Source organism: Globicephala melas, chromosome 10 (assembly GCF_963455315.2).
Source record: "Globicephala melas chromosome 10, mGloMel1.2, whole genome shotgun sequence".
Classification (NCBI taxonomy): domain Eukaryota; kingdom Metazoa; phylum Chordata; class Mammalia; order Artiodactyla; family Delphinidae; genus Globicephala; species Globicephala melas.
The window spans coordinates 51,729,426-51,754,138 of NC_083323.1; the positions used below are offsets into that span (position 1 = coordinate 51,729,426).

General features: G+C 36.8%; 1 protein-coding gene across 6 annotated transcripts in view; it reads right to left on the minus strand.

The window, feature by feature from the left end:
- XPOT (exportin for tRNA) overlaps window positions 1-24,713 on the minus strand; it is a 134,639-nt gene that overhangs the window by 2,784 nt on the left and 107,142 nt on the right. For 4 of the 6 annotated variants that reach the window (XM_060306519.2, XM_060306518.2, XM_060306517.2 and 1 more), the window contains 20 exons: window positions 24,616-24,685; window positions 23,630-23,848; window positions 22,573-22,757; window positions 22,304-22,472; window positions 20,362-20,598; window positions 18,649-18,687; window positions 18,452-18,514; window positions 16,946-17,070; window positions 16,425-16,569; window positions 16,147-16,266; window positions 15,698-15,792; window positions 15,045-15,114; window positions 12,684-12,922; window positions 11,481-11,766; window positions 10,344-10,533; window positions 7,592-7,708; window positions 7,302-7,417; window positions 5,958-6,005; window positions 2,761-2,832; window positions 217-273 (listed from right to left, as the gene is read on the minus strand). In XM_060306519.2, the coding sequence (XP_060162502.1) occupies window positions 217-273; window positions 2,761-2,832; window positions 5,958-6,005; window positions 7,302-7,417; window positions 7,592-7,708; window positions 10,344-10,533; window positions 11,481-11,766; window positions 12,684-12,922; window positions 15,045-15,114; window positions 15,698-15,792; window positions 16,147-16,266; window positions 16,425-16,569; window positions 16,946-17,070; window positions 18,452-18,514; window positions 18,649-18,687; window positions 20,362-20,598; window positions 22,304-22,472; window positions 22,573-22,757; window positions 23,630-23,848; window positions 24,616-24,685 (2,662 nt within the window). Of the gene's footprint in view, window positions 1-216; window positions 274-2,760; window positions 2,833-2,860; window positions 4,727-5,957; window positions 6,006-7,301; window positions 7,418-7,591; window positions 7,709-10,343; window positions 10,534-11,400; window positions 11,767-12,683; window positions 12,923-15,044; window positions 15,115-15,697; window positions 15,793-16,146; window positions 16,267-16,424; window positions 16,570-16,945; window positions 17,071-18,451; window positions 18,515-18,648; window positions 18,688-20,361; window positions 20,599-22,303; window positions 22,473-22,572; window positions 22,758-23,629; window positions 23,849-24,615; window positions 24,686-24,713 lie in introns of those variants that run through there. The other 2 variants (XM_030866404.3, XM_030866408.3) reach the window with 2 other exon arrangements.

The window sequence follows — 24,713 nt, forward strand, 5'->3', positions numbered from 1 at the left end:
AGGAGCTCAGTTGAAAGGGGCTTTACAGAAAACTCTGAAGTGTAACATCTATTAACCATGGATTCTTAGAAGCAGGTTTTAGAGCAAAGAGATCCCCAAATATGTAACTGTTGATCAAACTACAGTATGACACAGTATCCTGTAATATATATTCTCTCTTGGCTCTGGAACATCACCTAATTGTATGAAGATATATAAGTTTTTCCAAATACCTACCTTTAAGTAGTTTTTAAAAACTTTAGCATCAGGCTGCTGAAGCGCTTGGCAAAACTCCTGGGGGGGCCAGGAGGGGAGGAGAGAGAAAAGAATGAGTCCATTTGTATTAAATTCATCATAATTCAAAACCACAGTATTCTTTTTAAATTATGATTAAAAAAATAAAATCGACCATGTTAACCATTTTTATGTGTATAGTACCAGCAGTGTTAACTATAGACAACTGTCATGCAATAGATCTCTAGAATTTTTTCATCTTGCAAAACTGAAACTCTATACCTATTGAACAACTCCCCTTTTTCCCCTTTTTCCAGCCCCCATCCCCTGGCCACCACCATTCTGCTTTCTGTTTCTATGAGTGTGACCACTTTAGATACTTCATAATAAGTGGAATCATGCAGCATCTCTTTTTGTGACTGGCTTATTTCATTTAGCATAACATCCTCAAGGTTCATCCACGTTATAGCATATGACAGAATTTCCTTTTTTTTTTTTTAAGACCCAATTGTATTCCATTGTACGTATATACCACATTTTACTCATCCATTCACCCATCAATGAGCATTTAGGCTGCTTCAAATCTCTAGGATTCATATTATAATTTATCAATTAATTAACCTGAACAGTTCCTCACCAAAAAGGTTATATGGCATTTTCAAATGTAATACTTGTCAGAGAGGCTGCTTTCACTTTTGAGAACATGGCCTCCTGGGCAAGATTGACTCTTGCCTCAGAAGGGTGGGTGGGACAAAAACCACATGGCTATGGCTGTTTTCATCTAGTAAGAGGGTAACTGAGCGGAGCCAGACTGAGAGAAAAAGAGAAAATTCTCTTCAATAAAATTGTGCAGGGACTTCCCTGGTGGTCCAGTGGCCAAGACTCCCTCCTCCCAATGCAGGGGGCCTGGGTTCGATCCCTGGTCAGGGAACTAGATTCCACATGCTGCAACTAAGAGTTTGCATGCTGCAACCAAAGATCCCACAGGCGGCAGCTAAAAGATCCTGCATGCCACAACTAAGACCTGGCACGGCCAAAACAAAAAAAAAAGGATTGTGCAAAAAGTGCTGTCAGAAGGCATATGAAAAAGGGAAAACTGGGAACCATTATCTTTTATAAGCAAATTATTAGATAGAAATATAATACACAGAAAGACAAATATCATATATTGCTTACATGTGGAGTCTAAAAAGAGGGTACAAATGAACATATTTACAAAACAGAAACAGACTCCAAAAACAAACTTATGGTTACCAAAGGGGAAATGTGTATGTGTGTGGGAGGGATAAATTGGGAGATTGGGACTGACATATACACACTACTATATATAAAATAGATAACTCATAAGAACCTACTGTATAGCACAGGGAACTCTACTCAATACTTTATAATAGCCTATATGGGAAAAGAATCTAAAAAAGAGTGGATATACGTATATGTATAACTGATTCACTTTGCTGTACATCTGAAACTAACACAACACTGTAGTCAACTAAACTCCAATAAAAAGAAAAAAAGAAAAAATAATTTTGCTTCATTTAGCAATCTGGGAAACTACTGATATTATTCAAAATTGGTATATTTCTATTTTTGAGGTGCACTAAGATCATATGAGTAATTAGTAATGTATTGTTTTCATAAAATACTAATTTACTTGTGTAACAAATGATAACTGAGAAAATTAATTTCAAGTTAAAGATATGTCATAAAATAAGAGATCATAAATTCACTAAAAATGAGTTTTATGATTACTCTTATGTGAGATCTGTTTCTACCTCATTAGAATTATGTGCTATTGGACAACAGGTCTGGATAACTATGCATCCAGAAAACAATCGAATGCCATCATAAAAATCACTCTGAAAGAGTGCAAAAATGTAAGATAGCTTTCCAGGCACTTACCTCAAAATACGGTTTCAGATTCACAAATTAAGCACTGGTGAGCTTGGCCTGTGTAAAATGAACTACCTGGCACAAACTTTCAGAGCAGAGGTTCGTGTGCCACAGCCCCCTCTGGCAGTCTGGGGGAGCCTGCTGGACTTCTTGCAGAATGTTTTAAAAAACATACTTGTGACACACGGGGTTACAAAGGAAGCTAATTCAATGAATTATGGTTATCAAATGTATTTGTGACATGTGGTAGAAGAATAAGACTTATTGATTTAGATAACAAGGTCTAGTGGCATATTCTAATAACTCATAATTTCAAAAAGGTGAATATAAATAATATTTCGAGATCTGTGGAACAACTAATGCGATATAAAAATATCTGTGATTTCTACGGGTGACAACATCACAGGCAATGCAAATACTACTGTGATTTGTCCCCTACACAATGGTAGGAAATTAAATTTCTGTTAAAGGTAGTGAAAATAAAAAGTTTTTTTCTCATTCAATTTCATAGGCCCCCTGACATTTGGACTTTTGCTATCCTATACATAGTAAATCAAGGAGAATGTAGTTTGGCTTCCTTGAATCAAAATTTAGATTGAATTACATAGCTCTATTTCTTTAATTAAGAGGAAAATCCACTAGGACAGATCTTACCTGAATTATCTCTGGAGCTACTTGCAAGGAAGGCAGGTATTCTTGTTGAAGATACTGAACACATTCTGGGCCCTGAAAATTAAATTGGAACAACATATGTATACTTTAAACACAAAATGGTATTGTGATTAAGAACACAGACTCGGGAGCCAGATTGCTTTGGTTTGAATCCTGGCTCTGGCAAATTTCTAGTAACCTGTGCAAGTTATGTAACCTCTCTGAGCCTCAGTTTCCCCACCTGAAAAATGGAGTTATTGTGAGGCTTGGATGAGTTAAGAAACGTAAAGCTGTTAGAATAGCACTTAGCACTGAGGACACGTTCACATTACTTAGTGCTAGTTATGCAGTGCTAAAGATTAAACAAATACTCTTCTAAATGCAGGAAGTCACAACGCCAAAGCCTGGTTCCATGCACTGAAAGGAGAAAGCAAAGAGAGGGGCTTCTGGTTCAATCTACCATTGGGTGGACTATAGGGTGTCTATGGGTGTGCAAGGGGAAGCCTGTGGGTAGTGCCAGGATAATGAACATCTTTAGAAACTAAAATACAAGCAAGAAAGAACAAAATGCTATGTCGGGAGATAACAGCAATAAAAGTACACCCCCTCTCCCTTCCAGTTCAATAAACTAGGAAACAGGAATTTAGTAGCCAGGTAAGGAAACCAATACCCAGAAAGATAGGGTGATTTGGCTAATTTGCTGTTAATTAAGTCTGTACTAAGTAAAAAGCAGGTCACCTGACTTCTAAAACCATTGCTCTTCATTGCCAACTGCTGGTACTGCTAGATGCTAAAACTCTAATAGTTTTGTGGGTTTTTAAGGGTAAACTTGGTAGAGGGAAGGGAGAATTCCACAAACTAACCCCTAAGCCCTACACCTTCTCAACAGCTACAAAGGAACTTAAGATACAATTTGAAAACGGTTTTCCTATAGCAATTTGTTTCTGAGACGGTGGCCTCGACCAAATGCAATAAATCCAATACTTAAAAAAAAAAAAAAAAGAAAAACAAAAAACCCAGCTATTTCACTTTCAAACTTGAATCTGACTTAAAGGCTTTAATATGTTAATGACTCCAATCTAGTCCAAATGAAAGTAACAGTTATCAAAATGAAATCAATCCAACTCTCCTCAATGTACTTCCCCCTGCATTAATATCTCACCTTTTCCTTTAGTCTACTCTCCCTATACTTACTGCCCACTCACTGCTCATCATTGCATATAACCCCACTGTTACCACTTAAAAATGGAGTATACTTTTTTTTTTAATGAGGAAAAGTAAACGTAAACCTCAAGAGAAAGTCAGTCAGGTAGATAAATGAGAAAACAGAACAAGGAAGCAAAACGTTTTCTAATATGTTCCATTTGATTCAATTCTCTGTGTATCTAAATAACAGCTCTAAGGACAAGATAAATACTTCTGCATTGTAAACATCATTCTTACTGTTTGTTATTCCTCATCCTCCTTGACTCTCTAGCATCCAACAATGTCAACTAGTCTCCTCTTTCATGACTCTCTTCCCTTAACTTTCATTCCTTTGGTTCTACTTCTAGCTTTCTCTTGACTCTTGCTTTAGCCAAAGTTCTTTCTATCCTGGTCTTAGAAAGTCTCATTCATTCCTACTACTTCATCTTAGCAAACTACAACCTGAGGACTCCAAAATCAGTATTTAGTTCTAACTGCTCTAGACCCGTATATCAAAGTGCCCTGTGAACATTTTTTCCACTTAGCTCTCCTAAATTCAACCCCACTGACTACTGACTTACCAACTTTTCACATGTAACACACACCTAGTTCCGTTTTGGTTTTTAGCTATTCTACCTCCATGCTTTAGCTAAACGGGATAACACTATTTTCTACCAAGTCTACCATGTGACATCTGATCTGTCTTCATACACCCACCGCATAACTTTGCCCAGAGTGCCAGCTCCTCCTGGTCAGCCCGATGAATGTACATTTGTTTCAAGGTCTATCAGAAAAACAGAAAAATACCCCCTCTTTTCAACGGCTGTCTTAGACTGCCCTCATAGGCAAAGCTGCTCATTCATCTTTAGTCCCACCATGTTACATTTAATACAAATGTATTAGTTTAATATACCTCTGTTAAAGTACTTACTTAATCCATCCAATTGAGTTTTTAGGTACTGGTCTCCCCTGATTCTAAGCTCCACAAATATTGGGGCACTTTTTATTCATCTTTATACAGGTCTCCTGCAGCCCCAAAACACATACCCCTCACCCTAGCACACAGAGAAAATGTTTGATTGAAAACCCTTCAAATCTCTTTTGGAATCAAAAATTCAAGTTCAAACAAAGAGGGGGCTATACGGAGACTCTGAACAAGACGTCATGCTTTTATTTTAGGCAACTGAGGGAAGACTCATTAGATGACTGCAACTATGTGGGAATGCTAGTCCTGTGTTGGCATCCTAGCTTTGTGAAGTTGGAGACAGAAATTTTTGTTTAAAAAAAAAAAAAAGCTACCTGATTTTCAAATATTGGCAGTCAACTCATTATTATTTAAAATACTGTATAAAGCAAACAACACACCAGATAGATTCAGCCCAGAATCACTTATAATTTATACAAATGGTTAAACTGACAAGGACAGTACAACATTCTGAAGTAGTAAAGTGTTCTAACCAATCTGTAATACTAAGAAGTTGGACAAATCTGTGAAGAACCACGAGGTAGTGAAATCTAGATCGTGAAATTCTGGTTAAAATTTTTCTCACTCTTTGTCAAACCAAACAAACATACATTTTAACCTTCCTGTTACCCCAAATATGAAAGACAATAAAGGATACTACTATTTTCATTCGACCCACCCCTCACATCCAAAAAAGTCAGAACTGAAGTTAACTTTTATAAAAGATATAGCTTTCAAGAACAAGACATACTCAAAACTACAACAAATAAGGGACTTCCCTGGTGGCGCAGTGGTTAAGAATCCGGCTGCCAATGCAGGGGACACGGGTTTGAGACCGGGTCTAGGAAGATCCCACATGCTGCAGAACAACAAAGCCCGTGTGCCACAACTACTGAAGCCCATGCGCCTAGAGCCTGTGCTCCACAACAAGAGAAGCCACCGCAATGAGAAGCCCACCAAAATAAATAAATAAATTAATTAATTAAGGAAAAAAAACTATAACAATAAGCATGTGAGCTGAAAACGAAGGGGCAGGGAGTACAAAGCTTACCCGTTTGAGATGAATTGTTTTCAGCGTCACTGCACACTCAGATAAAGCCTGTGAGAAACAAGTTTAAGAATTTTAATATAGTCAATTCTTGGTTACTGTTACAACTTTTCTTTTTATTTCCCTGGCCACTGCTCATTAACATTTACCTCCAAAGAAGGGATGGAATGATTTCCTGGGTGGCTCAGTGGTTAAGTATCCACCTACCAATACAGGGGACATGGGTTCAATCCCTGGTCCAGGAAGATCCCACATGCCACAGAGCAACTAAGCCTATATGCCACAACTACTGAGCCTGCGCTCTAGAGCCCGCAAGCTGCAACTACAGAGCCAGTGTGCCACAACTACTGAAGCTTGCACGCCTAGAGCCTGTGCTCTGCAATGAGAAGCCACCACAATAAGAAGCCCACGCACTGCAACAAAGAGTAGCCCCCACTCGCCCCAACTAGAAAAAGCCTGTGTGCAGCAACAAAGACCCAATGCAGCCAAAAATAAATTAAAAAAATAAAATAAATAAATTTACAAAAAAAAAAAGTGATGGAGAAAGGAAAGGTAACAGGCAGGCAGATGGAACAAATGGGTTAGATAGAAAATTTTAAAAATAGAAAAATACAAAAATGCTGTCTTAATGCAGTACATGATAATTAAGAAATCTAGCTTTTACTAGGTCCTGGGTAAGTGAGTAAAGGGCAACTGCTTGACATTAAGCATTCTGAAGATGAGATTTGGGGAAACTATCAAATGAGGAAGAGAAAGTTACTTTTTTTTTTTTTTTTTTTGCGGTACGCGAGCCTCTCACTGCTGTGGCCTCTCCCGTTGCGGAGCACAGGCTCTGGACGCACAGGCCCAGCGACCACGGCTCACGAGCCCAGCCACTCCGCGGCATGTGGGATCTTCCCGGACCGGGGCACGAACCCGTGTCCTCTGCATTGGCAGGCGGACTCCCAACCACTACGCCACCGGGGAAGCCCGAAAGTTACTCTTAATAATTAGGAAAAAACCATTAAGCCAAGTTTTAGAATGAAAGTAGAGGCAGGAAACTAATAACTCAATCAAGCTTTAAAAAAATGTTTGTATCATGTACCCTTTCATGGTCCTAGAAAAAGAGTCTTGGCTGTTAAAGTTGGAGGAGTTGGATTTTATACATTCAACTTTAACATCAAGATTTAGTTAAGAATCAAAAGGTCCAAAAGGTATCAATTTTTAAAAAATGAATTCTAATTTGAAATTTTTTTTGTTTTAAAAAGGCATTGAAATCTAATATAACCAACCTGGCATTAAAAAAGAAATTGTGAGTTAGAACACATGAGATGTACATAAAGTAAACAGAGACTCCTAGGTGCTTACCAATACTGTTTGTGCATCTGCCAGGTCAAAGGTTTGTTTTAAAGGTGCTAAGAAACATGCGGGAACAATGTGCTTATAAACAAAATCAGCAAATCCCACTGGTCCGTCTTTACCTCCTGTCAAGAGAATTCAGATTTTCATCTTGTATGAAAAGAAAGTCATTTAATTTATCACTGGTGAAAATCAACTCCCAGCTCCTGTCTATGTTAGGGCCAGGATCCCATTTCATCTCTCTTGTCTTAGGAAACAGGTTGGGGAATGAAGTTTTTTTTTTTTCTAAATCATCTTACCCCAGAGTTCTACCAACTTGGAAAGGATGATAAAACACGTTTTCTGGGCAATTGGATCTGGATATTCGACTGCTCCTTGAATAACAGTTACCAACACTCGTTCTACATTCTCTGCACCTGAAAAGAAAAAAAAACTGAGTTCAATCTCATAAAGAACTAGAAAGGCAACCTGAAGCTCTCACTTCATATATAGTAACATAACAAAAACAATTACAGAGTTGCTAAGATCCTCAGTTTTTATTAATGTGCCTCCTAAATTTTAAGCATAAAACATTGAAAAATTACTTTTCTCTTATTATCTTGCCCTCTGGATTTCCATATAGCAAAATATTCTATGTTGATCTATATAGTCTCATTTATTTTAAATTTCAAAACAGCTAAGTGGCCAGTAAGATTTAATTATCAGGTCAATTCTGGCAAGTAGCTATCACACTATGTATACTATGAAAGAACCAATTAATACAGCTTTAGGCACGCATGGATCATTCTCTGGGATAGACCACATACTAGAACACAAAACAAGCCTCAACAAATTTAAGAGGATAGAAATTATTTCAAGCATCTTTTCTGACCACAATGGCATGAAACTAGAAATCAACCACAGAAGAAAAACAAAAAAAAACTCCAACTACATGCAGACTAAACAACATGCTACTAAAAAAAAGGAGGAAATCAAAAAATACCAAAATGCTAACGAAAACACAACCATATGAAAATCTATAGAATGCAGCAAAAGCAGTCATAGGAGGGAAGTTTATAGAGATTCAGGCCTTCCTCAAAAAACAACTTAACCTACCAGCTAAAAGAATTAGAAAAAGAACACGCAAAATCTGAAGTCAACAGAAGGAAGGAAATAAAGATCAGAGAGGAACTAAACAGAGATTTAAAAAAAAACAGAAAAGTCAATAAAACCAAGAGCTGGGGGACTTCCCTGGTGGCACAGTGGTTAAGAAACCGCCTGCCAATGCAGGGGACATGGGTTCAATCCCTAGTCTAGGAAGATCCCACATACTGCAGAGCAACAAAGCCTGCGCACCACAACTACTGAGCCTGTGCTCTAGAGCCTGTGAGCCACAACTACTGAGCCCGTGGGCCACAACCACTGAAGCCTGTGTGCCCTAGAGCCTGTGTGCTGCAACTACTGAGCCCATGCACTCTAGGGCATACATGCTGCAACTACTGAAGCCCGTGTGCCTAGAGCCCGTGCTCCGCAAGAGAAGCCACTGCAATGAGAAGTTTGTGTACTACAACGAAGAGTAGCCCCCACTCACCACAACTAGAGAAAGCCTGTGCGCAGCAACAAAGCAGCCAAAAAAAAAGCACTTTACTTAAATAAATGAACAAACAAGTAAGTAAATCATAGCAATATTTTCTTAGATCAGTCTCCCAAGGCAAAAGAAATAAAAGCAAAAATAAACAAATGGGACCTAGTCAAACTTATAAGCTTTTGCACCGCAAAGGAAACCATAAACGAAATGAAAAGACCACCTATGGACTGGAAGAAAATATTTGCAAGTGATGAGACCGACAAGGGCTTAATTTCCAAAATATACAAATAGCTCATACTACTCAATAACAACAACAAAAAAGCCAACCCTGTCAAAAAATGGGCAGAAAACCTAAATAGACATTTCTCCAAAGACAAACAGACATGCACATTGAAAGATGCTCAACATTGCTAATTATTAGAGAAATGCAAATCAAAACTATGATGAGGTATCACCTCACACTGGTCAGAATGGCCCTCATCAAAAAGTATCCAAATAATAAACGCTGGAGAGGGTGTAGAGAAAAGGGAACCCTCCTACACTGTTGGTGGCAATGTAGATTGGTGCACCCGCTATGAAGGACAGTTCCTTAAAAAACTGGCGGTTCCTTAAAAAAACTAAAAGTGGAGTTACCATATGATCCAGCAATCCCACTCCTGGGTATATACCCGGAAAACATGAAAACTCTAATTAGAAAAGATACATGCACACCAATGTTCACAGCAGCACTATTTACAACAGCCGAAACATGGAAGCAACCTAAATGTCCATCAGCAAATGAATGGATAAAGAAGACGTGGGGTATATATACAATGGAATATTACTCAGCTATAAAAAAGAATGAAATATTTCAATTTGCAGCAACATGGATGGACCTAGAAATTATCATACTAAGTGAAGTAAGTCAGACAGAGAAAGACAAATATTGTATGATATCATTTATACGTGGAATCTAAAACATGACACAAGTGAACTTATTTATAAAACAGAAACAGACTCACAGACATAGAAAACAAACTTATGGTTTCAAAGGGGAAGGTAGGGAGGGATAAATTAGGAGTATGAGATTAACACATACACACTACTATATATAAAACAGATAAACAACAAGGATTTACTTATAACACAGGGAACTGTATTCAATATGCTGTAATAACCTATAACGGAAAAGAATCTGAAAAAGGATATGTATATACGTGTATAACTGAATCACTTCACTGTATACCTGAAACTAACACAACATTGTAAATCAACTTAAAAAAAAAAAAGGAATACTGCTTTAGGAAAATGGGAACTGAATACAAGTTAATTTTAAGGTCCTCTATGTGAAAATGATTCCCACCCTGATGGTAATAAAATGTCATCTTTGGGGCCACCATATAACTACTTCAAAAGTTTAGTGTTTACTCCAACTAGCTCTTGCTCATATAGATATACAACTGTGACAAGTACTTAGACGATTTAGGCACTGCATGCATCCCCACCTTGATTTGCTATGACTTCGCTCATTCCACTGCCTGTGACTGTTTGCAGGAAAGCAAAGTAACTCCTGCGCAACATCTGCTTCTCTAAAGCAGCAGACTGGTCGTTTTCTTCTGCTGGTCGGAGCAAAACTTCAAAAATTGCATGAAGAAGAGGCATAAACATTTGTTGTAAAAATGGGGATACCTGTATCTGAAGAGATGAAGCAACTATTACTATTTCAGAAATAAGAAAATTAGTAATACGAAACTTAGAAAAAACGTGTTTTACATAAAGCCTTTTTCTAGAGATTCTAGTTAGGACACATATTTACATAATTTTGTTAGCAAATATCAATGTTAAGACAAAAATCTATAGAGCATAACAGTATTGAAAGCCTCAAGATCGTTAAGTTCAACCCATTTCCTGCAGTTCAAGATTCAGGTTCAAATAACATGGAGTCAGACATATTTCACAATCAAATATTGCCATGGATTATTTTCAAATTTAAATTCTCAATAAATGAATTCTACTGCTAAATTATAAATGAATTTATATGATTGACTCTCAGGCTTTACATGCCCTTGAGCAAATTGCTTGACTTCTGTGTCTCAGTCTCTTCATCCTTAAAACAACAATACTTAACTTCTAGGGTTGTTACAAAGATCAAATGAATGTATAAGAAAATGCTCTGAACAGATTTTGAACACAGAAAACACTATGTAAGTGTTAGTAATTTATATTAGCCAACTTATGCTTAGGTTACATTTCCTTGTACATAAAACTGACACTGAATTATTTTTAAACTACTTGGGCACCCAAATTACAGGGCTTAAAATTTATTCTTTAGGCATTTATTATTCAATGCTGTTTTATTTGCTTTTCTAAAATACCAGATTAATAGCTTTCTTCTGCTGCATAGAACAGAAAAGGTCTGTTCTTATTAAAACATCTTTTAAGCATTTCCTATGTGTCAGGCAGTGTTGCAGACATTGGGGATGATAAAAATACCTATGATCCATGCCCCCAAGAAACTCATTAAAAAAAAAAAAAAAGCAAGGGTCAAATGCTAAAATATACCTAAAGATGAATACATCTAATCTTGAAGTCAGGAGATCTTAAAGTCAGGAAATTCTCTGAGCTCTGAAGGTTTGTGGTACCTTAAATTTGGCTGTAATCTGGTTGATAAGAGGAATGAATTCCTGGAGGTCTTTTGCTTCACAATCTTTGAGCATGTGTTCTGAAGCAGATGGAATGAACGGAAGGACTTCTTCCTCCAGGCAAATAATCATGCGATGAAGGAACGTGCGAACCCCACTTCTGAGAATATCCTTTTGTAAGGGACAACTGAGGGCTGGCAAGAACGTCTGTAAACAGTCCAGATAAACTTCGGAACAGCCACACTGTTTCACAGTCTGCTTGTTGCTGAAAGCTTTGCTGGTTCGACTATATAAACAATTATCAGGTAACTAGTTTTAAGTTTATTCTTCAAATGTTTTATGGAGTAGTCAAAAACAACACACAACAAATTACAAAACTGACAAAACAAAGAAGCCATTTCTTTATTTTCCATGTCACAGCTACGTCTAGCTTTAGCTGATATGGTTATTTGTAAACTATTGCTTCCAGTTACCATTCCAGAAAGAGCTCAAGTTAAAATTAAATGAATGAATGAAATGTAATTAATACAATCTCTCAAATGTGAGTCCACCTAAATGTTTTACTAAAATCCTGCTGACAACTTATGAAGAAAAGAGAAAAAAAATCTATTTGTTATGAATAGGCTATACTACACAATCTGTAAACTACCAATTTATATTTAAAACAATCTTAGAATCAAGTTATTTATACAACATCTTTAACATAAGCTTTTTCACTGAAGTCTTCTGCAGAGCAATTTCTCTGTGTAGCTTCTAATTAGCAATCACGATAACTTTCATGCTGTTATTATTTGCCAATAAACAGAAAGAAAGGGCAGCTTGGGTGGTCTTCAGGACACAATGTAACAACTAAAAAGAAGCCTCAGCACCTTCTCTTTAAGGTTCCAAAACTGATCCCTTGATGTCATTGGTATATAAATACTTAGACTAACCTCCTTAAATAAGTAAGCAATTTATAACAAAGAAATCAGAGGAGTTAAGCATTTAGATAACTGTCAAGTCAGAAATGCAGAATGTTACATGACCTAATTCCTTCTTCAGTTAAATCTAATTCAATTAATTTAGAAAAGAAACAATTTAGACAATTCTCTGGACAATCTAGTTTTGGAAACATAGATATGCATGCCCAATTAGAAAAATCCAAGCAAATGATTCTGTGTATGTTGAAAAAATCACTTCACAAATTTAAATGCAATCACTCACCTGGCAAATCCAACAGCGTGGTTGAGACAGTCTGCAAGAGATGCCTGCCTTTCTTCGTCCTGCGCCAGCATCAATTTTTCTAACAGAATTTTAAACTTCTCCATGAGTGGAGTCAACAGATTCCTCATTAATGCCTGCTTCCGTTCTGCTGGGTACTCGCTATTAACAATCAGCACTCCAGCTGTCTCATAAATAAACAATTGATCATCGCTGCTCAACAAAGACTGGTAACCATTCTCCTAAAATGAAATTTAGTCTTATTGAAGTTTTTCTTTGTTCATTTCCTCTCATTTAAATGAGAATAAGTACAAGAGGGACAGGAGATTTAATCTATCACATCAACTCATTATTAAAAAGAAGACTGAGTACTTATAAAATTTTTCCCAGGATCATATAATGGAAAACAAGTGGAATTAGAGGTCAAAAGATCATGGGTCTAATTCTACCCCTAACAAGACTTCATAAATGGTCATATAATGTAACTGTTAGTTTTCTAACTTGTTTTCTTTTGTAAAACCTATTTATTATTAGGAGGCTAACAATCAGGTATACAACGTGCTTTGAATGTTAGGAAAAAGGCCACACAAGTTAATACTTTCAAGAGTGTTTAAGAGTTAAATAACAATAAACACCACACAATAAACACACACATACACAACAGTTACTTTAGAACATCTGAAAATAAGACTGCAAGTGAAAAAAAAAGATCTCATTCAAGCATAAGCAAACATCTATATATTGATCCATTTTTATTAATGAGTTTGTTATTTTTTAATTAAGTTATTTATTTTTATTTATTTATTTTTTTTGCGGTACATGGGCCTCTCACTGTTGTGGCCTCTCCCGTTGCGGAGCACAGGCTCCAGACGCGCAGGCTCAGCAGCCACGGCTCACGGGCCCAGCTGCTCCGAGGCCTGTGGGATCTTCCCAGACTGGGGCATGAACCCGTGTCCCCTGCATCGGCAGGCGGACTCTCAACCACTGCGCCACCAGGGAAGCCCGAGTTTGTTATTTTTCACATTTATGCAGTCTGAGAGGCCAGGAGGAGGGGGAAAATATCAGAGGCCCCTCTAGCTCTAACATTAAAGCTCCCTGTTCAGAAATTATTTAAAAGCCTTGTCTTAAAACAGATAAATTATGTGGCAGTCTTATTATTAAAAAAAAAGACCTCATCTTTTAAAAGAGAATGTCCCTATTTATTTATTTATTTATTTATTTTTGCGTATGCAGGCCTCTCATTGTTGTGGCCTCTCCTGTTGTGGAGCACAGGCTCCGGACGCGCAGGGTCAGCAGCCATGGCTCATGGGCCCAGCCGCTCCACGGCACGTGGGATCCTCCCGGACCCGGGGCACGAACCTGTGTCCCCTGCATCAGCAGGTGGACTCTCAACCACCGCGCCACTAGGGAAGCCCCCTATTTATTTTTTATATAAATTTATTTATTTAGGCTGCACTGGGTCTTAGTTGTGGCACACGGGATCTTTTAGTTGTGGCATGCGGACTTGTAGTTGCAGCATGCATGCAGGATCTAGTTCCCCAACCAGGGATTGAACCTGGGCCCCCTGCAATGGGAGTGTGGAGTCTTACGTACTGGACCACAGGGGAAGTCCCATGAAGTATTTTAATATATATGTTTCTTTAATATGTAGGCAAAGATAATTTAACCATATAATGTACTAGTAACCTTTCAAGCAATGAAATTATATACCTTTGTACCCTGAATACTGGTATTTATTTTTTAAAAACCCAAAATATTATTTTATGTTTAACACTTTTCAAGTGGCAGCTCTAGTAATAACTTTCATCAAAATGAAAAAGAAATGTCAAGGTCAGTATTTTGCTTTACACAAAAACATGTATCAGTCAAAATGTGCTTACAAAGTATCTCAACTTAAATCTGTCTAGTGAAATAAACACCGAAATATACAGATCAACCAGCATTTAAATTTTACCCCAAGCCAGAAGTTTCACAGAAAAACTTCAGTCTACCAGTAGCAGTCACTGAGAATGGCTAATGTGATCATAGTACTAAACAAAGAGAATAATTTAGAAACCGAATTTTCCTTCTCCAAAAAACACTTCACTGGCATTTAACAGTACAGAGAGCAGACCATATCTCACACTGCTAAATCTATCAGTCAAATTTTGATTCCTTTCTATTTCTATTACTATGTTTTGTTTACTGTATCTCAACAGAGTTTTGGTAAACAAAACTAACCCTTGCACACCCTCCATCCACACTTTAAAAAACAAAAACAAAACAAACAAAAAAAAACACCCAAAGGCATTAACACTAAAGGCTAAAGGGATATGTAGCCTCAATATTGGGGAAAACTTATCACTCAGAAGGATAGATACTTACAGGTGGAGAAAGTTCTAATAAATCTTGTATTCTATTCAGAATATCCTCAATGAAAGGATTCATTTGTTTACTGAATAAAGGCAAAAAGGAAAACCACAATTACATAAATAACAGTGCTTGGCAAAGTGCGGAAATGCCAAATCCCTCTTTAAGGCAGAACTAAAAAAAAAAGTTCAGTGCTAAGGTAGTCACATGTGATCATTCAGACTAGCTATGATTTTTTTAAACTATGATTTTATAAGCCTAAGAATAAGTAGTTTTCATACCAAAAGCTGGTACTAGTAAAGAACAATACAATATAAAACAGATTAAGTTCAAAATGTATTTCCAAGGAGTATCATCTTTAGAATTTCACAGAAGCCATAGAGTTATCTACAGCAGTAAAACCGTTAAGTAACTAATGTCATTAGTGATGACAGGTGTTACATACAAAAATATTCAAACAAATCACTGTTTAATGATGAACAAAGTACCTGGCTAAAGAGAAGGAAAAGAAATCGTAACATCATGATACAAAAAGGAACACCAAAATTTTACAAAAGCCTTAGGACGAAAAGACCAAATCTACCACAGGCTCTTAGAAAATAATTTACATCTTATTTAACAATCTTAAAAACAAGAATTAAACATTATAGATGAAATTTTGTACTTACTTCAGAGATTTGACAAATCTAGAAAACAGGTAAGCAGTTCTGCTCCGTACTTTTGCACTAGAGTGCCGCAGACCCCTGTGATCTAAGAAAGCCATCTAAAGAAACAGAGACACTTTTACTATTTCTGTACTTATTTAAGGCTTTTATTGCTATTGTCATGACACATTTTTGTTCATACCAAATTCTACTTTTTAGCTCTAGAAGGGAAGAACTAGGTACATATAAAAAGTAAGCCTACACTACACACAAACAGGCCCTTGAGTATTTGTTTTAAATAACTGACTAGACACTCCATTTTAAAGGAATGGAGGAGGGGTTAGTGTCAGTGTGTTGAAGAGTTTTTGAGAGCTTCTGGCTCTGGAAAAAGTAATAAAAGAAAGATAGAATACTATCTGCTCATTAGCTGAAACACACGGAAAATAAAAGTTGAGAGTAAAGTGTATACTTACTAGTACACATGGAATGTGTTGAGGTTCAACTGTGAAAAACTTTTCATATCTAACAACAGTTTCGAAGAACTCCAATGTCACAGATGTGTGCTGGTAGGAACTAACTCCTGATGTTACCAACTGGAGCAGGAAAAAGTTAAGAAATCTATCCTTATTTACTGCAACATCAAAATGTCCCAGTATTAACATATATTAAGCTCTAACAATTAAGGAACTCACATTAGCTTATATGAAAACAGAAAATTATGTTCAAAATAAATTATCTTTAGTATACTTACAGTTCGCATCATATCCTGCAAAGCACTAGCTTTTGAAACATCACCTGAGAAGTGAGCACCATGAGATACTGGAAGAGCTTCTGCCAACATATACAGCAATCTTATTGCCACTTCAACTTCCATAAACCTTGTAGTCTGCCAATTCCTACCAAGGTATATAATATGTCGGTGAAATCTGAATATAAACTTTCTATACAACTAGTGATGCACGGGATAAAAAGACACCAACCGAAGCCTCTTTAATTATTAAACAGTCACAGCAATTGTTAATTTTGCCAGGCAACATAATTCATATCACAAAAGTATACAAAACTAATGAAATCCATTTTATTGACATTCCAAAGAGCAGTATTTCCCCCCAAGAATCAAGATAAATCAGAGGCAAGTGCATTGTTTCAGAGATACACGTAAGATCTTCATAAGTAACATAAATTAATAAGTCACGTGAATCACTTATGGTAGACCATCATCAGGGAGAAAAGGAAAGAGGTGACTTGTTAGAAACAGCGTAACAAACTTACTGCAGGGTAGAACTAAAAACTCTGCGAACAGAAGCCAGCAGTAACTCGGGTGAAACTTGAGCAAGCCTGTCCAACAATAACTTCAGTTGTTTTCTGTATTCTACAAACATGGCTTCGTCTTCACCCTATGATATTTTAAAAATTCCATTAAAAAACATAAAAGATCTTAAAACACATAAAATGGTGAGTTCTCACTAGTTTTTGTATTTACAAATTTAATACACTTTTATTTTTTCATTAATATTTATTTATGTAGGAAAATGTACTATGCTTAGTAGCCTTTCCCCTCCTGCTCACAAATAATTATTTCTGAACACGGCCCTAGACCATGAAAGCCTAGAGCCAGAAATAGCATAGGGAGGATGTTAAAAACAAAAGTCTAACAGGAAAGAGTTATTGAGGGACAATTAAGCAAAGGACAGATAATGCAAGGCTTTGGGGAAAAAACAAAAACAAGAGTCTAAGCCAGGATGGGTTCATGTAGGGCTCTGTGAGAACTCTGGCATCTTATTTACACTCCTTGTATCTCACTGTCCACTTTAAGAACTGCAATAATATCACATGATTGAAGATATTATATGTAATGAGCCTAGCACTTCATAAGTGCATGGTGTGTTGGTGATCATCACCATTATTCTTTTACAGTTAGAAGTTTTTGAATGCCTGAAGTGGGTAACAGAACACGTTAGCACACAACTAGACAGTACGTGCCATCATTGAGTTGCTAGAAAGCACCGATAACCCTTGTGATTGATGAGAAGCTGACTCACTGACAACCCTGGACAAGTCTTCAACCAGAACAAGTCCAGAGATGGTTAAGTACCTCATTCCTACTCTCCCACAGACAATTATGATCTGAGGTCCATCAACTGGGCTTCAACTGATCACTCTTACTAAATATAAAGTGAAATATGATCACCAATAATACTGTCAATATTTATGAAGTTCAATGCTACAAAGTGTTTTTAAAAGGGTCATTTTAAAGAGGGACAAAATACAAAAAAATGAAGGATTATGAAAGTTTCCATTAATTTCACCTAAGTAGAGGTCAATATAAACAAGACTAGGGACTTCCCTGGTGGTGCGGTGGTTAAGAATCCACCTGCCAATGCAGGGAACACGGGTTTAAGCCCTGGTCCGGGAAGATCCCACATGCCGTGGAGCAACTAAGCCCATGCGCCACAGCTACTGAGCCTGCGCTCTAGAGCTCATGAACCACAACTACTGAGCCTGTGTGCTGCAACTACTGAAGCCTGCACGCCTAGAGCCTGTGCTCCGCAACAAGAGAAGCCACCGCAACAAGAAGCCCATGCACCACAAAGAAGAGTAGCCCCCACTTGCCACAACTAGAGAGAAAGCCCGTGAGCAGCAATGAAGAACCAATGCAGTCAAAAAACAAAAACAAAACCCCAAGACTAATTTTTTAAGATAATCAAAACTTGGAATATTAATTTGATGTAAGTAAACAAAATTAAAACTGATTTCTCCTCAATGCAAAATTCTTACCTCATTTTCAAAGTTATATTCTTCATCATAGGTTAATTTTTTCATAACGGCCAACATGATTGCCTAAAATTAAGAACAAAATACCTTTTGTCAGTCTCCTTTAATTTCATATAATTTGAAATTAAGCTACATTTCAAGGCAGACTGCAGATGTAGATTCTATTATTGGTTTAAAAGAAACAAAAAGAAGTCAATTACCTCTACATTAGCTTTTTGCTGATCAGAGAGCACTGTAAGCTGTTGAAAGAAAGCAATCATTTATTAGCTTTCCTAAAGTTATACTTGCTTATCAGAATATTTTTCTGATCAGTTAAGATCTTTTCAAACATGCACACAGCTTTTCTGGAGGGCAGTTTGACAGTACATTTCTATATATGAAATGTACCTAACCTAAGATCTATCAATTTCACTTCTAGTAAGTAACTTGACATGTAGGCAAAGACATGTAGATGAATTTGATTTTAAAAGGCACTTATAAATGTATTCAGCAAAGAAGTAGATTATAGAACAGCAAAGTATGATCTCACTTTGTTTTTAAACAAGGCCAAAAAAGCCTAGAAATCCATTATGAGATACACAGTGGGACTATCAATACTGATACCAATTTTAACTTTCTTCATACCTTTCCACATTGCCTAAAATTTCTTAAAATATGCATGCAGAAACATATTAGGTTTATAACAGAAGCTAAACTCAGTTTGGAAAAAAATTATTTTAAGCTTGACTCAATTCAACTAATTCTATGTAAATATCAATAAAATAGGAATGGCTCTCACCTAATGTCATAATGAGAAATCACTAATTCTTTAAAAGGCTACATGCTATCAATATAATATGGGAGGTTCATACCTTCTACATTTTAAGGTCTATTATTGGAAGCAACTCTCTAGGGGGAAACTTTTAATTGTAAAAAAAAATTGTTTATAAGAAATGATGCATATGTAATTAAAATAACGAACCACGGGGACTTCCCTGGTGGTGCAGTGGTTAAGAATCCGCCTGCCAATGAAGGGGACACGGGTGTGAACCCTGGTCCGGGAAGATCCCACATGCCATGGAGCAACTAAGCCCGGGCACCACAACTACTGAGCCTGCGCTCTAGAGCCCACTCGCCACAACTACTGAGCCCGCATGCTGCAGCTACTGAAGCCTGCATGCCTAGAGCCTGGACTCCACAACAAGAGAAGCCACCAGAATGAGAAGCCCATGCACTGCAATGAAGAGTAGCCCCCGCTCGCCACAACTAAAGAAAGCCCGTATGCAGCAACGAAGACCCAACGCAGCCAAAAATAAATAAATTAAATAATTAAAAAAAAAAAAAAATGAACCATGTTTAACAAAATTTCTACTGTATTTAGAAATAAACAGAGGGGGCTTCCCTGGCGGTCCAGTGGTTAAGACTCTGCGCTCCCAATGCAGGGGGCACGGATTCAACCCCTGGTCGGGGAACTGAGACCCTACATGCCACACAGCCAAAAAAATAAATAAATAAAAATAAACAGATTCATGGAGTTCCCTGGTGGTCTAGTGATTAGGATTTGGCGCTTTCACTGCTGGGGCCCAGGTTCAACCCCTGGTCGGGGAACTGAGATCCCGTAAGCCGTGCAAAGCAGCCAAGATTTAAAAAAAGAAAAAGAAATAAACACAGATTCAAAATTAAAAAAACCCCTAAACCTATAACTAATTCTGAAGCTTTTTAGTCTAGTGAATTTTAGAACCTGGCCATTTCTGTTTTTTGGCTAAGAAGTTTAAAGAAAAAAAAAAGATGAAAATACATTAATAATTAACAGTAAATGTCATTAGAGTGTAGAATTATGAGTATTTTCTTGTTTTCATTTTTCCTGTATTTTCCAATTCTCTATTGCTTTTCTATATTATCTACTGGACAAAAAGATTAAAATAAGGACTTACCTGTTTCAAAATATGAAGATAATCATAACAAAATCCAATAATGTTAGAAGAGATGTCATCATCCTCATGAACTAGGAGCTGCAACATCAGTGCCACCTTTGTTTCAATAGCTTGTAGTGCCTCTTGAGCATTCTTGATATCCCCATTCTTAATTAATTTAGTCCAGCTAACTATCAATGACTGTCCCATTCCATTTACCAGTTTAGAAAATCTGGCCAGGAAGTCAACATCTTCTTCCTACAAATGATCAATACTTCAATTTAAAACCAACCACCTAAGAGGGAAAACTCTAAACTTAGGTATGGGTCAAAGACCAATCATAGGAGTCATTTTTATTTTATTTATTTATTTTTTATTTTTTGCTGCATTGAGTCTTCATTGCCACGCACCAGCTTTCTCTAGCTGCAGTGAGCTGGGGCTACTCTTCGTTGCGGTGCGTGGGCTTCTCATTGCAGTGCTCTAGGCACGCGGGCTTCAGCAGTTGTGGCATTGGGGCTCAGTAGTTGTGGCTCATGGGCTCTAGAGCACAGGCTCAGTAGTTGTGGCACATGGGCTTAGCTGCTCTGCAGCATGTGGGATCTTCCCGGACCATGGCTTGAACCCATGTCCCCTGCATTGGCAGGCGGATTCTTAACCACTGTGCCACCAGGCAAGTCCCAGGAGTCATTTTTAAACTAACATTAGACACTAACAATTCTACCATTTTGACTGGGAAATCTTAAGAGTTTGAATTCTTCTACTATTATTATCCATTAGTACTAACTCTTCAAAGCAACTTTTTTTAATGATTATAGTCATGTAGACATTGCCAACTTATAAAAGCTTAAAAAAAAGAGATCTGGGCTTCCCTGGTGGTGCAGTGGTTGAGAGTCCGCCTGCCGTTGCAGGGGACACGGGTTCGTGCCCCGATCCGGGAGGATCCCACATGCCGTGGAGCGGCTAGGCCCGTGAGCCATGGCCGCTGAGCCTGCGCGTCTGGAGCCTGTGCTCCGCAACGGGAGACGCCACAACAGTGAGAGGCCCGCGTACCACAAAAAGAAAAAAAAAAAAAAAAAGAGATCTGTGGTTTCAAAACCTTCTCTCTAAACCGCTGAATTTAGTAAATATGCTCTAATAAATTTAATGCTGCCATATTATGCTATGTATAAGAATTTACAACAGCCCTTTCTGATACTATTTAATTTGAACCTCAACTGCACTACAAAGAGATAAAACTGCTATTATAATAATCTGCCCAAGGTCACATCAGCACTAATTCTAGAACTTAAAATTAGGTTATTTTCATTAATTATCCTTATGATGTTTCCTACAGAAAGAGATTTTCACCTTCACCATTTTAAATCTTTTACCAGGGACTAAATAAGACAATTATCAGCAGTGTAAGAAAACACTACTATTTGTCAGCTAGGAAAATACCAGAGGTGTTGTACTCCGGACATATCAACAATACAAAGACTTCTCAGTAATTCTTTACCAATATCACAGGTAAAATTAAAAATAAAAACCTTCAAATTCAGTTTCTAAATTACTAATTTACCACATTCAGCCCTAATTCTGCTGACGCTAAACTTTAACAGCTCAAATGAATGTGATGAAAATATAACATTTATAATTAAGTCTAATTTAGGTCAAAATGCATTGCCATGCTTCTTAAAGTGTGGTCCATGAATCAGCAGTATCACAGAGAGTTTGTTAGAAACGCACAATTGTAAGTACCATCCCAGATCTTCAAGTTTAAGTCTGGTATAATCTATTGTTCAAGGCAAATGTTACAGATAACGTTATGGCTTTCTAGATACAATGTTTCATTATTATAACGTCAAGGAAGTTTCCAGCATTTAAAAACAAAACAAAAAGAAAAAGAAAAGGAAAGCATATTTAAATTACTGCCCATCCTAATTTGTTCTAACATTTTCAAAACCTTATACATAAATTTACTGACCTGGTCAATGCTGAAAAACCCAGCAGACTGTAATACTCGACACAAAGATTCTACTAGTTTCATTTTATCAACAGGATCCATTCCTTTATTTACAATTTCAAATAAACAATCACATGCTTCTTCCCGTAGAACTTCTATTGACATATGACCTAGCAGCATATTTATAAACCTGGCAATGGTGAAATAAAATTGTTACAATATTTTCAAATTCATGAGTTTTACATACTGTATTTTGTAGGTTTACATTTTTAAAATATAGGTTAACTTACCTATCATTGGCTATAAGGGATAAGTCTATCCAAGAGACATAAGCCCCAACTACTTCAAGGCACTGACATGTTACTTCTGAATTAGTATACTGATAGTTTTGTAGGATTTGGTACCATGATTCCACCAAGTTTGGAATGCACTGTTCCCTCATGGTATCTTTTATGAGAGTATTCCTACGAGCCTCCTAAAAGACAAAACAAAGTATCATATACACAATTAAAGTAGACTACCTCCCAAAATAATGTTTAACATCTGAATAATAGTCGCACACAGTAATTTCCTCACCACTAAACTTCCAGACTTGTTAACACATTCACTGCCGCTATTTCCTATTTATCTGCTCTAAAATCATAACCTGTGATTCTAATTCCTCCTTCCATTCTACTCATTTCCTCAGACACAATTTCTTATTAAATACAAACTATAAATAAACATTGCTTAGAAATCTTAACCATGTGATAAAAGTTATTTCTCAATATTATACAAATACTTAAAATTACTTGAGAATAGCAATTACTTAAATGTTACAAACATATTTGACATACAATGACCTCAAATTATCATACACATTTGAATTAAGCTATTTCCATTGTATTCTTTAAGAAAAAGGAGAAAGTTATATTGGGTAATACAGAAATAGAGAAAGACTAAGGTGATGGGCTATGTGACTAACTGAGAATACAGAAGAACCCAGCACTGATTCATAAGCAATGCTTTTTCCTCACTCGTTGACTATAAAGCAGTAGTAAATATAGGCCACATTTGTCTATAGATTCATAGGAAAAAATCAATTTGTGTATTTCTCTAGAGAAAGTTCTTGCCTGGTTAAAAAAAAAATCTGAATACTCTAATTTCACCCTACACCTGGAAAAAAAACCCAAGTTTAAATTCCTTTGTAAAACAAAATTCAAAACGTTGAGTAAATTTATAAGTATTCTTAATAAAGTTTTATCTCAAAAAAAACAATAAAAAACTCTTCTTGATCCTTTTATTATATGCCCACCACCTCCTACAATATCTACATTAAAAACTTAAAATTAATAGGAAGTTACTTGCCTCTGATGTATGCACCACATCACGATCCACCAACTCTGAATCAATAGCCATGAGAATTCGGAGGTACAGATCTACTCCCCTTGGATTTAGGTCCACTACTGAGAGAATGTCAAAAAAAAACTTGGGCCATTTAGTGAGATATTCTGTAACAAAAAGCAAGGCGAAGACTTGGGCTGCTTTATTTCGTATAAAGGTCTTCTCTGGTTGGGGATTCAGCATCTGACAAACAGGGAAATAGTTCATAAAATCAAATGTAAATGGAAAAGACTCAAACGTTGTTTTCCTATTTATCATTAATAGGCAAAACTCCACCAAACTTCACTAGGCTCTAGAACAGCTGTGCAACAAATATGCCTGAGAATTACCAAAGTTCTGAGGTGACTAGCCAGATGGAGAACAATCAAATGAACAAAGGTGCTAACCGTTACACCTCTCTCACACTTTCAGAGAAAAGTTTCACGGGCAGAGCGTTAGTAGTTCCTATAATTTTTTCTAAGAAGAAAAAAAATTCAATGATTTTTCTTCTAGCTGCTTGCTCTTTAAGGAAAATAAACATCCTAGCTACACAACTGCTTTAATACGTTAAGATTAGCTAAAATTAATGAAAAAGAATGTACTGAATAAAGAACTCTATTGGCTCCTCTGAAAAGGGCTCTTTGTTAAGAGGCTGTCCAGGAGAGCTCACCTTAAGTGTGAACAGAAAAGCCACTCTTGTCAAGTAGTTAAAAACATATTACATTTTAAAAACAAAGTTTCCACCATGTGTCATGGACAGAATGACAGCTTCAATTATCAATATAATTTAAAGTTATTGCTAAGTTTTCATCTACCCATGATCTTCAAAAACAGCACTTTCTAAAAGAGCTACATGATGAAATGGAGGATAAATGAGTGACATTTTTGAGGTGAAGTTGCAAACTCTTGCAAAAATAAAAATTTAAATATCTGGCAATTTGAGGCACTAAATGTAAAAACTACTATTTTACCTGAGCTTGAAGCCAAGATATGAGTGTCTCCCTAATCAGTTGTTGTTGAACAGTAGTTAGTTCTGAATATCTGTTCAAAATAGGGAAGAAAAATAACA